A 14215-nucleotide genomic window follows, 5' to 3' on the forward strand; every position below is an offset into this window, starting at 1 on the left:
GGAAATTAGGGTTGTTTTGGGGGGTTCATAGTATACAATGTTGATAGTATTTGGGTATAAGAGTATATTGTGGGGAGTCGGGTTGTGGATGAAAACAGGGTCTATTGTTAAGTAGTAACTTGATTCAGTGTATTATGGCATTCTCTTGTAACTATATCAGGTATCCTATGCTACAAGTTAAGCAAGTACTTTGGGGACATATTAAGGTATTTAATTCTACATGACCAATGTGTTGATATCCACACAGGCAATACCTCATAGCTCCTATTCAGTGTATAAATAATGTCCTGATAGGCTAGACTAAGTGAACCCACTCAAGACTTGAATACCTAAAATCATATATATCAAGCACAGAAAAGCTCAATAGAACATAAACCAAAGTAAATCAAAAGATCCATATTAGGACAAGCTGAAACTTAGAAATTCCTGATAGGAGGTATACGCAGCTCCTGGTTATGATAGTCAGATACAGCATTCGGTCGTAGCTGGACGAATTGTCTTCGATTTTATAACAGTAATTGATAGTGTCTTCCAGAAAGCAATTGATGATCATCTACCAGCCTCGTTGAGCACTGTGGCAAAATACTACTGGGCGAGTATACAAAGCTGGGTCACTGTCGATTAGCACAGCTCACGATTGAGATCTGTCACTTCGTTGAGACGAGGTCAATCACATTACTAGATTAGTGGGTGTTCAGTGCGTGAGCAGACTACTGTAGAAGGAGACCACTTAATTGGACGAATGGTCTTCAGTCTGAGTTGGATGGTTCTTCTATAGTGGCATGCCCTTTGACAGATTGCCTCTTGTTGTATTAAGTACTACAGCTGGTCCAAGTATCAGTGCAGTTCCAGTTGCAATTGCAATGGGCCGTATCTCTGAGCCTCATATCAGGCCGCTATAAGAACAACCATGATAATTGGCCATCTGATGATCTACTGTACTGCTACTCATAGATTGACGGAGGATTCACCCCGTAGCAGAGCACGGGCCATGGAGATATGGAGCTTTCAGGTGCCGTCGCTGATATGCAGACATGCCATGGATTTACCTCCGTTTTCAATAATTGACTGCCCCTTCCATCGCTGGTGGAGCGAGCAATGGCGCTCTTCACGGACCGTTCCGATAAGAGATCGCTTTGACTGCCCCAAAGGAGAAAAAGCTGAATTAGCGTTTAGGAAGCGGGATGCCCAAACTCAAAGAGAGGAGACACTTTGAAGCCAGACTGGGTAACTCATAACAATACCGGTCATATCCTCACCGACACTCTGCTGAATTTGCCATTATCGGACGTGCTCAACATCAACACCCCATGCAGATGACTGGTCACTCCGTAATGCAGCACAGGCTGCCGGGCTCAACGTCCGTCATGCAGCCATCTCGCTCGCAAATTCTGGCCCTCTCGGTAGACTGGGTGGGTGCCACCGCCAAGGCTGAAGTCAACGCGGTCACCATGTATTGCTCCGGCAAGATTGTCAAAGTTTTCCCACGCAACTGCTGACTCGCGCAGACCATCACGTCCGTCCAGATCACAGTCATCGATAGTGAGTTGCCGCTCTTAGCTGGCGTACTTCATACGCAGAAGTATTTGCCTTCACTGGGGCTGTCACGGGGCGCGTAGCGACAGCAGGTTGCACAGCAGCCACACTGAGCGCATGAGACACCATGTACAGCCGCGACCAAGATGCATCTATACTCGCCACGTCGATATCGTTGGGAGGACTTAACCCGTTGGCATACTTGATATCACGCAACCCACCGTGCCAGCAACGAGGCTAGACTGATTGGTTCTTTCCTCCGAAGCATCGTAAGCCGGGACCAAGAGAAGAACACGGTCTTTCCGAAGTCGTGTCGCTGCAATCCGCGTTACGGTGGCTCTTTCACTCGGTCCGCTCAAAGCGCCGCCAATACGTACGAAGTACGCACTCCCGACGGCCAATACGTCGGTGAAGCGGGAGTGTCCATCGAGTGGCAAATCGAATAGCCTGGCTCAACTAGATCTTGCGTCAGTTGTTTAATGCACGTTGTTATCGTTGGCAGTGTGGCAATTCCCCCTTACCGTTTGTCTTAATTCTTGACTTTGGTCGTATATTATGCTACCTGCAATCTGCTTGAAGGGAAGAATAAGTGATCGCCGTGATCTGAGGACTTTTCACAGTGATACGGGTATTCAGATTGAACTATCACGCAACACTGCTGTGCTGTTACCCATACCCGCGCGCCTAGACGGAGATCGAATTAAATTCAAAGGGTATAACGTAGCCCCTTTCAAAGGAACAGAACAGAGTAGATAGGTATCACGATGTCCCATGACTCGGGTCGGGTTGGCAAGAAGCAGTTATATCCGAGGCGTTGCAGACGACAACTCTAGGCGTCTGCTGTGATCATTGCCCCTCGTGTCGCTCTGCGCAAACCAAGCATGGCTAGGGCCCCTCTCGGGAAGACCCTTCTCGGAAAATTAAACCATATCCTTGTGTAGCCCGGACACGTACTAGCAGTTATTGTGTGAGGTCGGATGTGCAACCCGCCTGATCGCCATATGAAGCGATGGTCAACACCGGTGATTTTTGGATTAGCTTTTCCGTGTCTGAGCTTCTCGGCTTTCCTTCTCCGCTCTAGTCTTTGGCTAGTGTGTATTCCGCCCGTTGATTTTTTTGAAGCTGATCCGTCACGAGTCAGGCGGTCTCATCGAAGTGGGTGACTCTAGAATAGAAGGCATTCTCAGCCGAATGCCCCCAGCAAATGAGCAGTGCGATCGGATACAGGTCCAGCACCAACACCCGCTCAGCTTCAGCACCGATATAGATAGATCGATAGCTGGCGTGATAAGTATCTAGCTATCATTAGAGCCGAGTTAGTATCGGTGCGGCGTCAGTAGTCCGAGCGATAGTCTGTTTGAGCCTCGAGCAGATGACAAATAATGGGCGCCAATCGTTGCCTCGTCAGGCACTGCGTGTTTCCCAATCGGGTTGGTGTGGCCCCGGCCAAGCTAAGCCCCAATGGGGAAATGGCAGATCTGCTTCCTTCGCAGTTTGCAGCTGAACATTTTAGTTGACTTGCAATTGGAACAATCCCATTGCGTGGAGACTCTCCCATCGTAATTTCGTATGGGTGGGTGAGGTGAAAGCTCGAGGATTCACCAGAATTACCTCTCCCGGGGAACGCGGGGATCGTGATTATAGTGACAGACTAAGCTATCTCTCCGTACGCGTCCAGCCTGCAGCCTGCATGGTGCATCATCCTTCATGGCTTTGCCCCTTACCCCATTGAGTCTAAGGATGGAGGGGGGGACGCGGTCGCTTGAACTATTGGCAGTCGTCGGCCCCTAATGGGCAGATCCATCGTGCTGGCAGCTTCCCTTCCAGCGAGAATCAACCAGAACCGAACCGTCCGTCTGTCCTAGCGCGTAAGTCCAGTGGATTAGGATGGTTAGGCTGTACAATCAAATCCCTTGCGGGCATCCCGCATACTAAAAAAGTATGTGCCATCACTGCCAACCAACTGCCATAGCCGCCCCGATCAGTGTGTCTGTGCTATGTCTTTTGCTGAGGAAAGAGGATGTTGTAGGGGATCATCTCTCATCTGAAATGATTTCCAATCCCAAGTTTTGTCTCCGAGCTCGGATTGATCCATGATGGAGCTTGGGAGGGGCTAAGGACGGTGCTGTCATATGGTAGCCCAAAACGTTAACCTGAGAAATTCCCCGCAGTGGCTCCCGTGAACCGGCCCCAAAATTGTATCGTGACTTGGTATTAAGTAGGACTCCAGATAACATTCCCGCTGGGTCAGTTCAGGCCAACCCAAAGGAGTAATTGCATCAATTAGACCTGAAGAAAAGGGGGCGGCAACAACACAGGAGAAGGGAAAGAAAAAGGAAAAGCAAATGAAAATCCCATTGTAGGTGATACACCGGTCTGCTAACGCCCCATGGCATATGCCATGGGAAAAACCGTTGTCGAGAAGCCATCCAAAGTGGTTCCTCTTGCTTCGCCCACGCGCCTTGGTTCCGTGTTCTGTGCTCGGCGAATCCAGGTGGATCTTTCCGTTCATCCAAGGGTCAGATCATCCGAGGGGGCCATTCAACTTTTCTGCCCATCACCGACACTGGGGCGCGCCCCCCCTCCCCTGCAAAATTTCCGGCGCTCAGGTGATTGAACCATTGAGGTACACGGTCGTTCCACTGGCCAGGGCGCTGTTGCTGCAGCCACATCTTGTTTGGAAGCAAGCATCACCGTGGTTTGTTCGCATGTCCCGGACAATAAGGACGCGTTGGTGAGAGCTCGACATTGTGGCTGGACATTGTGTGGGATCTGCCTCCCCCCTGTTCGTGCTTCTCACCATCATGCAGTCTAGACCGACGCTTCGGCGCTTCAGTATGCTTGAAGTGACAGCCTGATGGCAAGAGCGGTTAGAGCATTCTTGCATCCCAATGCGGACTATCTACTTCTCAGCCACCAATGCCGGTGTTTATCACGCTTATCCAATTCTTATGTTGGAACTGAATCATGATCAACCATAGGTGTGCCGGGCTTTGGCCTGCAGGGCCCAAAGAGCCGACCGGCCGAATCCATCCAGTCCGGCGCTGGCATAATGTGGCACATACATTCCTGAACTGGCACACACACACACCCGTTTATCCACTCCGTATTAACGCTGCGTGGGTGGGACCCAGCATAACCTATTGCAGAAACCACACGGAGAATTGCGGGCTCTCAGTCCAGTGGTTCGGGCTATTGAGCTGGCGTTTATTCATTGAAGCCCCAATATGTAGCACAATCCTACTGTCCAACCCCGATTAAGGAGCTCGTAAACCCCCAAGGAGGCTCCCTCAGAGGCCTCGCGACGCATTACTTTGGTCATGTCTTCATAGCGTTCTTCATCCCTTGCACGGCACGCGAACCGCCAGCCATGTGAGTGACAACACGTCGATTTGATATCAATTATGCACCTCGCAGGCGTATTCAAGCCCTAGCAAAAGAAACATGGCGTCCGATGACCGAGACTAGACTCCAGTGCAGGCTGCAGTGCGGCTATTTTATCGTTATCCTGTTGGCTCTGGGAAGAATGAGGTTGCCTTGAAGCGCGATTTCCGGCACACGCCTGGCCGGAGTATATAGCAACCTTGATCTCAAGAGGGGAAGAGAGCGACGTAAGCAGGCGAATAACCAGATAAACCAATATTATTGGTGAGTAATGGCCCCCCAATTATGAGACGCGCATCCCGAAAATACAGTAAGTATGAGGGGAAGGACAATACTAGTAGCAGAGTTGCAAAGAGGAGGTGGTGGGGGAAAAGAAAGCAGGCAAAGTGAGAAACATCACTGGAGAGCTTCCGAGATGACCACGTTCTTTTCTCTCCTTAAACCCAGTCCATACTTCAATTTTTAGTTGGGATCTAAACACACAGCGACGCTTGAACTTTGGTCTTGCTTCTTCGAAGGAGAGGGAAGGGGAGAAGGAAGATGGCCGCCCCCCTCCCCAGCAAAAGAAAAGAATCAAACCTACTACTACTATTACTTACTAGGTAGCGTAATAACCACCCCATCAAACCAAACGGTTTGAAAAGTCTAGGACGTAGGCATTCTCACCAGACTAGCAGAATCAGGACATCATTCTCCTTAGTCTTATCCTGAATCACGGGGGGAGGGTGGGATGGGTACACAAGGAATACACACACCGTCACCTTTTGGGTTTACCCGCCCAATGCAATCGGTCGACGAGCTTTAAATCCTGGCAGCGCAGTTATTCCTTCTCCGTCTTTATTCGGTAGCGCGTGTCAAACTGGGGACGGAATGTCCTTTTCCTCCCCTCCCAATTCTACCGAGCGGACTATTGGCAATGGGCGCCGCGGGCGGGCGTCCATGTCGATCCGTGGCTCCCTCCCCTTCGCCTTGCTTCCGGGCTCACTGATTGGCACTGAACGATCAGGAAATCAGGACTAGAAGTAAAATACAAATAAGAGTAAATTGTGAATAAGAAATATATAGATATATGAAATATAAATTAATAAATAAATAAAACGAAGACAAAATGAATCAAATGGAATAATTAGATAAACAAAGGGGGATATTATGATGATTTAAGAACCGCAAAGAGAAAAGGTAGGAAAAATGAGGAAAAAGAAATGAGTCGATCTCCCTCTTACTGGCCGGTGTTGGTCCCAATCCCAGTGCCAGTTCCAGTTCCCCTCTTCCTTTTTCTCCTCCTCCTTCTCCCCAACTGGGTTTTGTTTTACCCTTTTAGGTGGGTGTCACTGACAGCGGCATCCAGTCCCAATGGCCCATCTTATGCAAGCCACTGCTTCTGATCCAGCAGGCCGGACAGGACGAGCGAACTCTCCAGTTTCTCGGCGGGAACTCCTTCCCAGCGAACAGGGAGGAAGAGGTGGTCTACAGTAAGAGAAGGATCACCAATGATGATGGTACGACTAGGATAATCAGGGGGGAAAGAAAGGTAAAAAAAAATAAAGAATAAGAAAAAAGGGAAGAAGGTCCTCCCAGCGGAATATTAACAAGCACAGGACAGTTGAAGAAGCAGAAAGTCATTCAGTCATTCAGTCCTTCATCATCGCTTTGGTGGGAACCCATTCAAGTCGGAACCCCCCATCCCCTCTTCCTTCCGGAGCATTGATATCACTCGTTTCTCCGAACCTCACTAATCTCCATACTCACATATTTCCAGACTCGACGGAGCCAAAGATACATTTACCCCATTTAAGATCTACTACCATGATGGAGATCAGGTCTATCGGCTGCTAGTCGGGGTTGCACTGGCCACCAGTTACCCACTTCTGATTTCCCACTACGGCCGGGTCGACCAAGCAAACAAGGCTTTCTCCTTCTTTCTTTCTCGCTCTCTCCCTTTCAGGGTGATTTACTTTGTATGTCGAGGTATAAGCCTTGTCACAAGCTGCGGGCAATGACGCAGAAGGAGAGGGGGCCACTAATCTCTGATCACATTTTCTCCATCATTAATATGTTATTTTATTTTATTTTTCCCATTCATGCCTTTCTTCGATGAGGCCCACGTCTCGGGGGAACTAGACCGCCCAGCCGGGTTTTTTCGCTCTGTTCTGTTCCCCTTGGAATCGCCAACTGCCTTTTGGCCGTTGACAACTTGTACTTCTGGGGCGTCGGGTCCTAACAAAAACCTCCTATTAGTGAATGATTCCCCTTTCCAATTTGATCATTTGATTTCCTCCCCCCATTCTGTGGTATTTTACTTTGACCCGTCTTTTTTTTTTATTTGAACCTTTTATTTTATCTTATTTTATATATTCAATTTCTGACATCTCTCCCTCTGTGTGTTGGTAACAGACTGTGAGATCCCATCGGGATTTTACGCCTCACTTTCCGGTATAGTTCACCGTTCCCGCAGTTCTGGTTGTTCGGGAGAGTTGGGCCAGTTCATACTTCTTACCTCTCAAGTTGATTTTTCAAAATAAATATTATACTAGTAACAACAAAAGGAAAACAGAATAATACGAAATAAGTGAAGAAATTAATAAAGAAGGAAAAGAAAAATCCACTAGAAAACATGAACAGGAAAAATGAGCAATTCCCCAAAGAGAAAAAAAAAAAGGGAGGGAATAAATAATAAATAAGAAAGGAATAAAAAAGAAATTCATAAAAAGTGCGAAATTCAGAAAATAGAATATAGAAAATAAAACAAAGTCAAAAAAAGAATTAAGCCCTACACGCTCATCGGTGTACTGAAAGGTAAGGTACGCCTGAAGTGGTGTAATTTATTTGCATCTAACTTGGTTCTGCTGCTGCTTCTTGTCTGGCTGCTGCCTTTTTGCTTTCCTGAATTATTGCTTTTTCGCCCATGACCATTCCGTGCATTTTCCCTGGCCCCAGTGATCGCCCACCATGCTGCAATAAATCATCCCAGGATGGGGACCATCGAAGCTATGGAAAACTGCTGTCACAATCTGGCTTCCCTCTGCTGATCGACGCATCCTAGTTTCTGACTCCTCCAATAGTGATCCTTAACTGACTGATTATAAGCTCCCTGTGCTCCTCCCGGCCTGCAAGCGTGAGGTTTCAATGATGACTGGCAACTGAACAACACACCGCAACCCAAGGACAGTACTATACGAGCTGAAGAATCAAATAGGGCCCTGAAGACCAGATATGTTGCCTACTTTAAGATCCGAACCAGATCGCCTTCCATTCTTGTGAACCTATTCTCCCCTCAGTGATTCCATTGTCAACGGGACCAAGGTTTACCAGATGCAATCATTAGTCCTTCCTCCTTCTTCCTTCATCGCTACAGAGTTTGGACACCCCAGGTTTGATCCGGGCCCGGAGCGGCTGTCGTTGAATTTGCCTCGGTCGACAAATGCTCGTCGATATCCCCCGCGGGATCTGCCTCTCCCTCGCTCTATGTCCGGTTCGGTTCCAGCAGACGACCCGCTGGACACTTCTGGACCCGTCAGGCGCCCCGGACATCCAGAGCTGCCCCAAGCCGCGACAACGGTGACCGCTGCAACCTCTGTATCCGCGGGGCTGTCAGGACCGGTCCTGCCTCCAGGATCTGCTGGCGCCGTTACCACTCACGAGTCTGTGACCCAACGTGTGGCCCCGGCCTCAGCCGACGAAGTGCTGCGACAACCCTTTCCCGTGGGCGATGCCTTCGCCTCATCGCGACTGCCACCCTCGCTGGTAGGCCAAGGCATCTCGCAAGCTACCGCTACCGCTTATGCGCAACCTTCCTTTGGAACTTCACCTCCCGGTACAACGGCGCGGGCTTTGCCGCAAAAGCCCACCCGACGCACCAAAGCTCATGTTGCATCAGCATGCGTTAACTGTAAAAAGAAGCACCTAGGGTGCGATCCGGCGCGGCCATGTCGAAGATGCGTTCTGTCAGGGAAAGAAGTGAGTATCATCATATTTCTTTGGTCGCTAGCCTATCTGAACGTGAAGGGGGTGGCATCTGGTCTCTGACTACCCCCAAGAAAAGGCAGAAACTTCATTTTGCACTGCTATTATGAACTATTACTGACATGAACAGGCCACCTGTGTTGATGTTACGCACAAGAAGCGAGGAAGGCCGCCATTGAAGGCGGAAGAAGCATCGCTTAGAACCTATGCAGCTCATATGGACAATCGAGCGACACAAGGAGAGCAGCACGGCCCCCAATCACGACGCACCCTACACAGAGCTACATCTTCCCGTGAGATTCGCCCCATGACAGATCTTCAAATGCCTGGGGCGCAGACGGGCGCCATGGCCATGAGAGCGTCGGCTGGGCATCCACAGAGATGGGCCGCTCCCGTATACTCGCAGGCCATAGACCCGTCGATAATGCAGCGCAGTGTTGGGCACAGACGGTTTTCTTCTTCTGGCTCTGCACAGTCCATAACAGCGGCTTCTCCACCCGGTTATGTCCCGATGCCTGTTGGGTACAACCCAGCCTTGGGAGGGCAACGGATGCCTATGGGCATGGGAAGACCACTGTCATCCTACACGCATCAAGGCATGAACCCTACTACCACGCCGCCCCAGTATCAGCAATCCTTTGTCCCAATTTCGCCCTATCCAGAAAGCGCCCGGATGTCTAATCGGATGCCAATGGGAGAATCTCCAATGTCTAGGGATCCGCGGGAAGGCTATTTGGAATCTCCAGTAAGACTTCCGCCCATTTACCCTCCCACGATGGGAACACCGGCCTCAACGTCGCAAGGGCATCGCCTGAGCGATCCGTACCCAGGAGCTTGGTCGCCGCGGACGCGGGAAGAATTTCTTCAGCAGGAGCACCGGCAACAAATGCCCTCGCATGGCTTCATCGACCCACTATCCCCTAGCAGTCAAATGCGACACGCCGCATCTGACATGGGGTATGGGGAGCCCGTCCCTCGGCAATTAGGACCTGGCTCAACTGCAGAGAGACACGCAATGCACATGTCGCTTGTACCTGCCCCCGATGAACCACCAACGACCGAGGCGGACACTGAGGGCAGCAGGCCAGCCAAGCGGCGCAAAATGGCCTTGGACGACATGGTGAACGACTAAGTGTTGTTCTTCGCATAGCACCTCCTCCCCATCAAGGTCTCGATCGAGACATGCACACCCCATTCTTTTCTCATCGCTTAAGGAGCTACGCCGTCCTTGAAGCGCTCCGGGCTTGTAGCAGGAACTACAAAGATAACGATCTTAATGTGCACTTTCTTTTGTGTCATGTGTGCCCAATCTCGATCGTTGACTACTTACTCATTCCCCCACATCTACTCACTTCTAATTTCCTTTGTCTCATACACCGTGCATACAATCTCCCATTTTTGTTTTCGTCTTTGGAACAAAAAGTACATGACCCGTCGAGCTACGTTCAACATTTCCTTTGTCACCTATTGTCACATTGCATGGATACAGGCATCGCTTCCTTCTTTATTTCTTGGTCTGTTGCTGCATAGCGTGCTTCTGTCTTTCTTTAACCATATACCTTGGGGTTCTTGAATGTTTTGGTCATCGTCATAGAAGGCGTTCGGTGGAGTCCAAACATAACTCTATCATCATCATCATCGGCTTGATGCTTCATTACTGCGTATTTGTTGGGGGAGAAAGGGGGCAGGAGGGAAACTAATCCGTTGTATTAATAATTGGCGGGCGATGCCGTCTAAACTCGGCACTGAGACTGCAGGGCAGATACCACAGTACAGGTCATGACTGTGAAAATACTAAGGTTCAACTTTGAACACCTCGAGTGGAATGATTCTCGCCATCGTGTGTCGTAGATGTAATATGCATCCCATAGCCAAGTCCTTGTCCCGTGATGACGGCCAACTGTTCGTTCGGAGATAAATTCCTCTCCACACCAGTTTCCCCCCTTGGAACTACGAATCTTAACGGGAAATATACTAGTACTTAGCACAATACACCATCTCCTTTCCCCAGATTTAGAGTTCTATGCCAGAGAGCAGTAAGCCCAATCACAAAGAAGCCCAAGCAAGGAGGCGCGATTTGCCAGACAATCACAGCGCTGAAGGAAAAATCGATCGATCTCCATGGTCTGCCGAATGATGCAAAATGAAGGATATTTGATCGCGCACTTCACGGGGGGGTGGGTGTTCACAGCAGGGTTGCACAATGTGCTACATCGCGAGCCAAGCAACCTATCAAAATGAAGGCATGACCGCATGGGTTACTAGTCTGCAGAAACTTGGTTGAGAACATCGATTGGAGCGACTTGAAGGGATGGGCAGCGGGGAATGTAAGGATGTGGCAAGATGTAAGTTGGAGGTCTAGATCATCCGCTATTTACAGTAATAGTAGTACTACCAGGTAAATAATCTGTTCCACGGGAACGGGAAGGTGGTTCTATTCGGTAACTTTATTTTCCTTTCGGCTGAAGTTGATGAAGAGCTCAAGTTACTCACCATATGTGTTCTTCTACTGGGGCAATGCGTCACTCGTGGTACCTTCGATCAATGACGTTGAGGAGCTGCAGATGGTGGATTGACCTATGGCTGCTACGCTTCTGTGGCCAAAGGATTGGTTGTCTCACAGTGCTTGTCATCCGCCCTCGTCTTCCAGAACAATTCGGTCACGCCGTGCATACATTGTTCCCTTTTGGATATCACTGCTTTAGTTGAGGCTGTCGAATCTGCTAAGTATCGTATGATTTTCTGGTGATCAGCATTCTTCCTTTTTCATGAATGCAAAGTCTAGATCGGCTCGAGCTCTTGTTTGGCCTCAAGCCAAGCCTACCGAGATTCGAGGACCGTGCCAGGCTCAAGTGTTCAAGTCGCCCCAAAGCTAGATATAGGCTAGAAGGTCTAGGACATCCACACTTCGACTGTCTCAAGCACACCTGCAATCTGGCCCTGACTGACTCGCAGGGATGGAGCCAATACCACATTGCCACGCGCGCCCGAAAACCTCCTTACGGTTCGTTCCAACGGGCCGGAGATATGTGGCCGATCCGTGAAGATTATATCTCCACGTTTTCAGCTATCTAGATTGTGTATCACAGCTTCTCCGCTGGATCGCCCTTGTATTACGGCTATACTTATCACTGAACTGTTCGGTGAATCAGACGCGCACAGCATTGGAATGTGTCTGTGGGGAGCTCCTTGAGGTAAGGTACTGAAATGGCAACCCCTTTCAAATAATGGAGTCGACGTGTTCCATCTGACGTGTAACCCTCAAGATTATATATTCAAGTGTTGGCCCAACTCTCTAGAATCTACTCAGCGCATCCTCGATATCCTTCTTAATACCAATGACATTTTCTTCGATATGCAAAGTGTCTGAAAAAAGAGATAAAAAATGAATACTCTGCTTATCCACCATTGGACCGCCCTCAACAATGCCCTGTCCTCCAACGATATTGGGCGCGATCTGGATGGCAAGACCTTGGACTTAGCCACCGTCGTTGCCGGTGCACGGTAGGCCATTATTCCTTGTTACGCTCAAAATAGTGTTGTGGAAATCTGGCGGCTGCGGTTGTGCCGCTAACTCTCTGCTAGATATGGAAAACGCGTGTCGCTTTCACAAAGCACCCGCAAGCACGTTCAACGGTCGGAAGCGGTGTTGAGGAAACATTTGGCGGACGGGGAGCTAATCTACGGTTAGCCCTTGCTTTTCCGTTGCAATAGTCGATGTATATTCACATGCTACAGGCGTCAATACGGGTTTCGGCGGTAGTGCCGATACAACCACAGATGCCGTGAACAAGCTGCAAGAGAATTTACTACAGATGCTCCAGGCTGGTGTCAAACTGGATGGGTCGAGCCCGGTTGTTGTAAACAAGCCGAATGAGGACATCCTCCCCCTGGACGATCCAATCTCCGCGACCATCATGCCAGAGTCTTGGACCCGAGCAACCATGATTATCCGGTTAAACTGCCTTGCCTCTGGATCATCCGGCATCCGGCAGTCGGTCTTGGACGTGCTGCTCCGGATGATAGAGCAACATATCACACCCCGAGTTCCATTGAGAGGCAGTATATCGGCCTCTGGTGATCTCAGTCCACTATCATACATCGGTGGAGCGATGCAAGGGCACCCCTCTATTCACGTCTGGAAGCGCGGCCGCAGCTCCGATTGCCAAGTCAAAGGGGCTGATGTCGCCCTCAAAGAGAGTTCAATACCGTTTGTCTGTCTAGATGCGAAAGAAGGCCTGGCAATCGTGAACGGAACGGCGACCTCTGCAGCCGTGGGTGGGCTGGCTTTGCATGAGACCCTTGGCCTTGCTGCTCTGAGTCAGGTTCTTGCAGCGATGAGTGTCGAAGCTTTACACGGTACTAGCGAAAGCTTCGATCCATTCTTTGCAAAAGTTCGCCCTCACCCCGGACAAACAACGGCTGCCAAGAATTTGTACAAATTTCTTTCCAACTCGAAGCTGCTCAATGACGGAAATGATTTCGGACAGGGAAGCCTACGACAAGATCGGTACTCGATTCGCACATCTGCGCAATGGATGGGTCCACTTCTTGAAGACTTGGAACTGGCATATCAGCAGATCTCCGTGGAGCTGAATTCGGTAACGGACAACCCTCTCATCGACACGGCTGGTGATAATGCTCGTATTCTACACGGTGGCAATTTCCAAGCGAAGTCAATCACGAGCGCCATGGAGAAAACCAGGCAGGCCGTTCAATCTATGGGCCGTATGCTCTATGCACAATGCACAGAGCTGATCGATTCGTCCAAGAACAATGGCTTGCCTCCTAATTTGTCTGCCGATGAGCCTAGTCTGTCGTTCACATTCAAGGGTGTAGATATCATGATCGCTGCGCTACAGTCAGAGCTAGGATTTCTCGCAAATCCTATTGGGAGCCACGTCCAGACAGCCGAAATGGGAAACCAGGCATTGAACTCGCTTGCCCTGATATCGAGTCGCTACACTTTAGACGCAGTTGCTGTCTTGTCACAAATGGCAGCTGCCCACCTCGTGGCTACCTGCCAGGCTCTCGACCTCCGTGTGATCAACATCCAGTTCATGCGAACCCTAGAACAGGACTTCATGAAGTTATTTGGCGACAGCTTCCAAGTCAACGCAGTGCCTTTCAAGAATATTCTGGCTATCTCCAAGGAAGCCTGGGACGCCTTTGCCAAGCAGGTGGAACAGTTACAGTCCGTCGACTCCTGCAGTCGATTTCACCAAGCTGCTCGCGCTATTCTGCCCATTTTCATTATGGCATTGCCACAAAGCGCTGCTCCCCAGCCATTATCCAATCATGGATCGATCGTCTAGGCTCCCCAGGCAACTGA

The 14215-nt window shown here is 49.7% G+C and overlaps 10 protein-coding genes across 10 annotated transcripts; 7 read left to right on the forward strand and 3 right to left on the reverse strand.

Annotated features, from left to right (window-relative positions):
- Window positions 1-448: 448 nt before the first annotated feature.
- On the forward strand, window positions 449-902 carry An08g07650 (hypothetical protein [truncated ORF]; the record flags this gene model as incomplete). The annotated part of the gene is made up of 3 exons (XM_059749192.1): window positions 449-596; window positions 710-766; window positions 826-902. Coding segments are annotated over 3 exons (282 nt in total), but the record flags the coding sequence as incomplete, so codon positions are not given.
- Window positions 903-944: 42 nt separating this feature from the next.
- Window positions 945-2309, reverse strand: An08g07660 (hypothetical protein; the record flags this gene model as incomplete). The annotated part of the gene is made up of 5 exons (XM_059749193.1): window positions 945-1140; window positions 1344-1492; window positions 1570-1737; window positions 1758-1983; window positions 2191-2309. 5 exons carry the CDS (start codon window positions 2307-2309, stop codon window positions 945-947), a joined length of 858 nt encoding a protein of 285 aa, XP_059606925.1.
- A 108-nt stretch (window positions 2310-2417) lies between these two features.
- An08g07670 (hypothetical protein) lies at window positions 2418-3191 on the forward strand (the record flags this gene model as incomplete). Its single annotated transcript, XM_059749194.1, has 4 exons — window positions 2418-2471; window positions 2659-2763; window positions 2846-3028; window positions 3126-3191. 4 exons carry the CDS (start codon window positions 2418-2420, stop codon window positions 3189-3191), a joined length of 408 nt encoding a protein of 135 aa, XP_059606926.1.
- Window positions 3192-3925: 734 nt separating this feature from the next.
- On the forward strand, window positions 3926-5908 carry An08g07680 (hypothetical protein; the record flags this gene model as incomplete). The annotated part of the gene is made up of 6 exons (XM_059749195.1): window positions 3926-4054; window positions 4187-4321; window positions 4404-4461; window positions 4541-4741; window positions 5012-5107; window positions 5736-5908. The coding sequence occupies 6 exons, from the start codon at window positions 3926-3928 to the stop codon at window positions 5906-5908; spliced, it is 792 nt and encodes a 263-aa protein (XP_059606927.1).
- Window positions 5909-6122: 214 nt separating this feature from the next.
- An08g07690 (hypothetical protein) lies at window positions 6123-6628 on the forward strand (the record flags this gene model as incomplete). Its single annotated transcript, XM_059749196.1, has 3 exons — window positions 6123-6221; window positions 6314-6419; window positions 6519-6628. The coding sequence occupies 3 exons, from the start codon at window positions 6123-6125 to the stop codon at window positions 6626-6628; spliced, it is 315 nt and encodes a 104-aa protein (XP_059606928.1).
- A 124-nt stretch (window positions 6629-6752) lies between these two features.
- An08g07700 (uncharacterized protein) lies at window positions 6753-8173 on the reverse strand (the record flags this gene model as incomplete). The annotated part of the gene is made up of 5 exons (XM_059749197.1): window positions 6753-6960; window positions 7044-7137; window positions 7758-7872; window positions 7994-8053; window positions 8159-8173. 5 exons carry the CDS (start codon window positions 8171-8173, stop codon window positions 6753-6755), a joined length of 492 nt encoding a protein of 163 aa, XP_059606929.1.
- Window positions 8174-8232: 59 nt separating this feature from the next.
- On the forward strand, window positions 8233-10015 carry An08g07710 (uncharacterized protein; the record flags this gene model as incomplete). Its single annotated transcript, XM_001392851.3, has 2 exons — window positions 8233-8877; window positions 9014-10015. The coding sequence occupies 2 exons, from the start codon at window positions 8233-8235 to the stop codon at window positions 10013-10015; spliced, it is 1647 nt and encodes a 548-aa protein (XP_001392888.1).
- A 77-nt stretch (window positions 10016-10092) lies between these two features.
- Window positions 10093-10538, reverse strand: An08g07720 (hypothetical protein; the record flags this gene model as incomplete). The annotated part of the gene is made up of 3 exons (XM_059749198.1): window positions 10093-10205; window positions 10315-10347; window positions 10436-10538. The coding sequence occupies 3 exons, from the start codon at window positions 10536-10538 to the stop codon at window positions 10093-10095; spliced, it is 249 nt and encodes an 82-aa protein (XP_059606930.1).
- Window positions 10539-10609: 71 nt separating this feature from the next.
- An08g07730 (hypothetical protein) lies at window positions 10610-11958 on the forward strand (the record flags this gene model as incomplete). The annotated part of the gene is made up of 5 exons (XM_059749199.1): window positions 10610-10659; window positions 11156-11228; window positions 11312-11414; window positions 11448-11610; window positions 11664-11958. The coding sequence occupies 5 exons, from the start codon at window positions 10610-10612 to the stop codon at window positions 11956-11958; spliced, it is 684 nt and encodes a 227-aa protein (XP_059606931.1).
- A 310-nt stretch (window positions 11959-12268) lies between these two features.
- An08g07740 (uncharacterized protein) lies at window positions 12269-14198 on the forward strand (the record flags this gene model as incomplete). Its single annotated transcript, XM_059749200.1, has 4 exons — window positions 12269-12387; window positions 12469-12569; window positions 12622-12737; window positions 12762-14198. 4 exons carry the CDS (start codon window positions 12269-12271, stop codon window positions 14196-14198), a joined length of 1773 nt encoding a protein of 590 aa, XP_059606932.1.
- Between the last annotated feature and the right edge of the window lie 17 nt (window positions 14199-14215).

Source organism: Aspergillus niger (assembly GCF_000002855.4).
Source record: "Aspergillus niger supercontig An08".
Lineage (NCBI taxonomy): Eukaryota > Fungi > Ascomycota > Eurotiomycetes > Eurotiales > Aspergillaceae > Aspergillus > Aspergillus niger.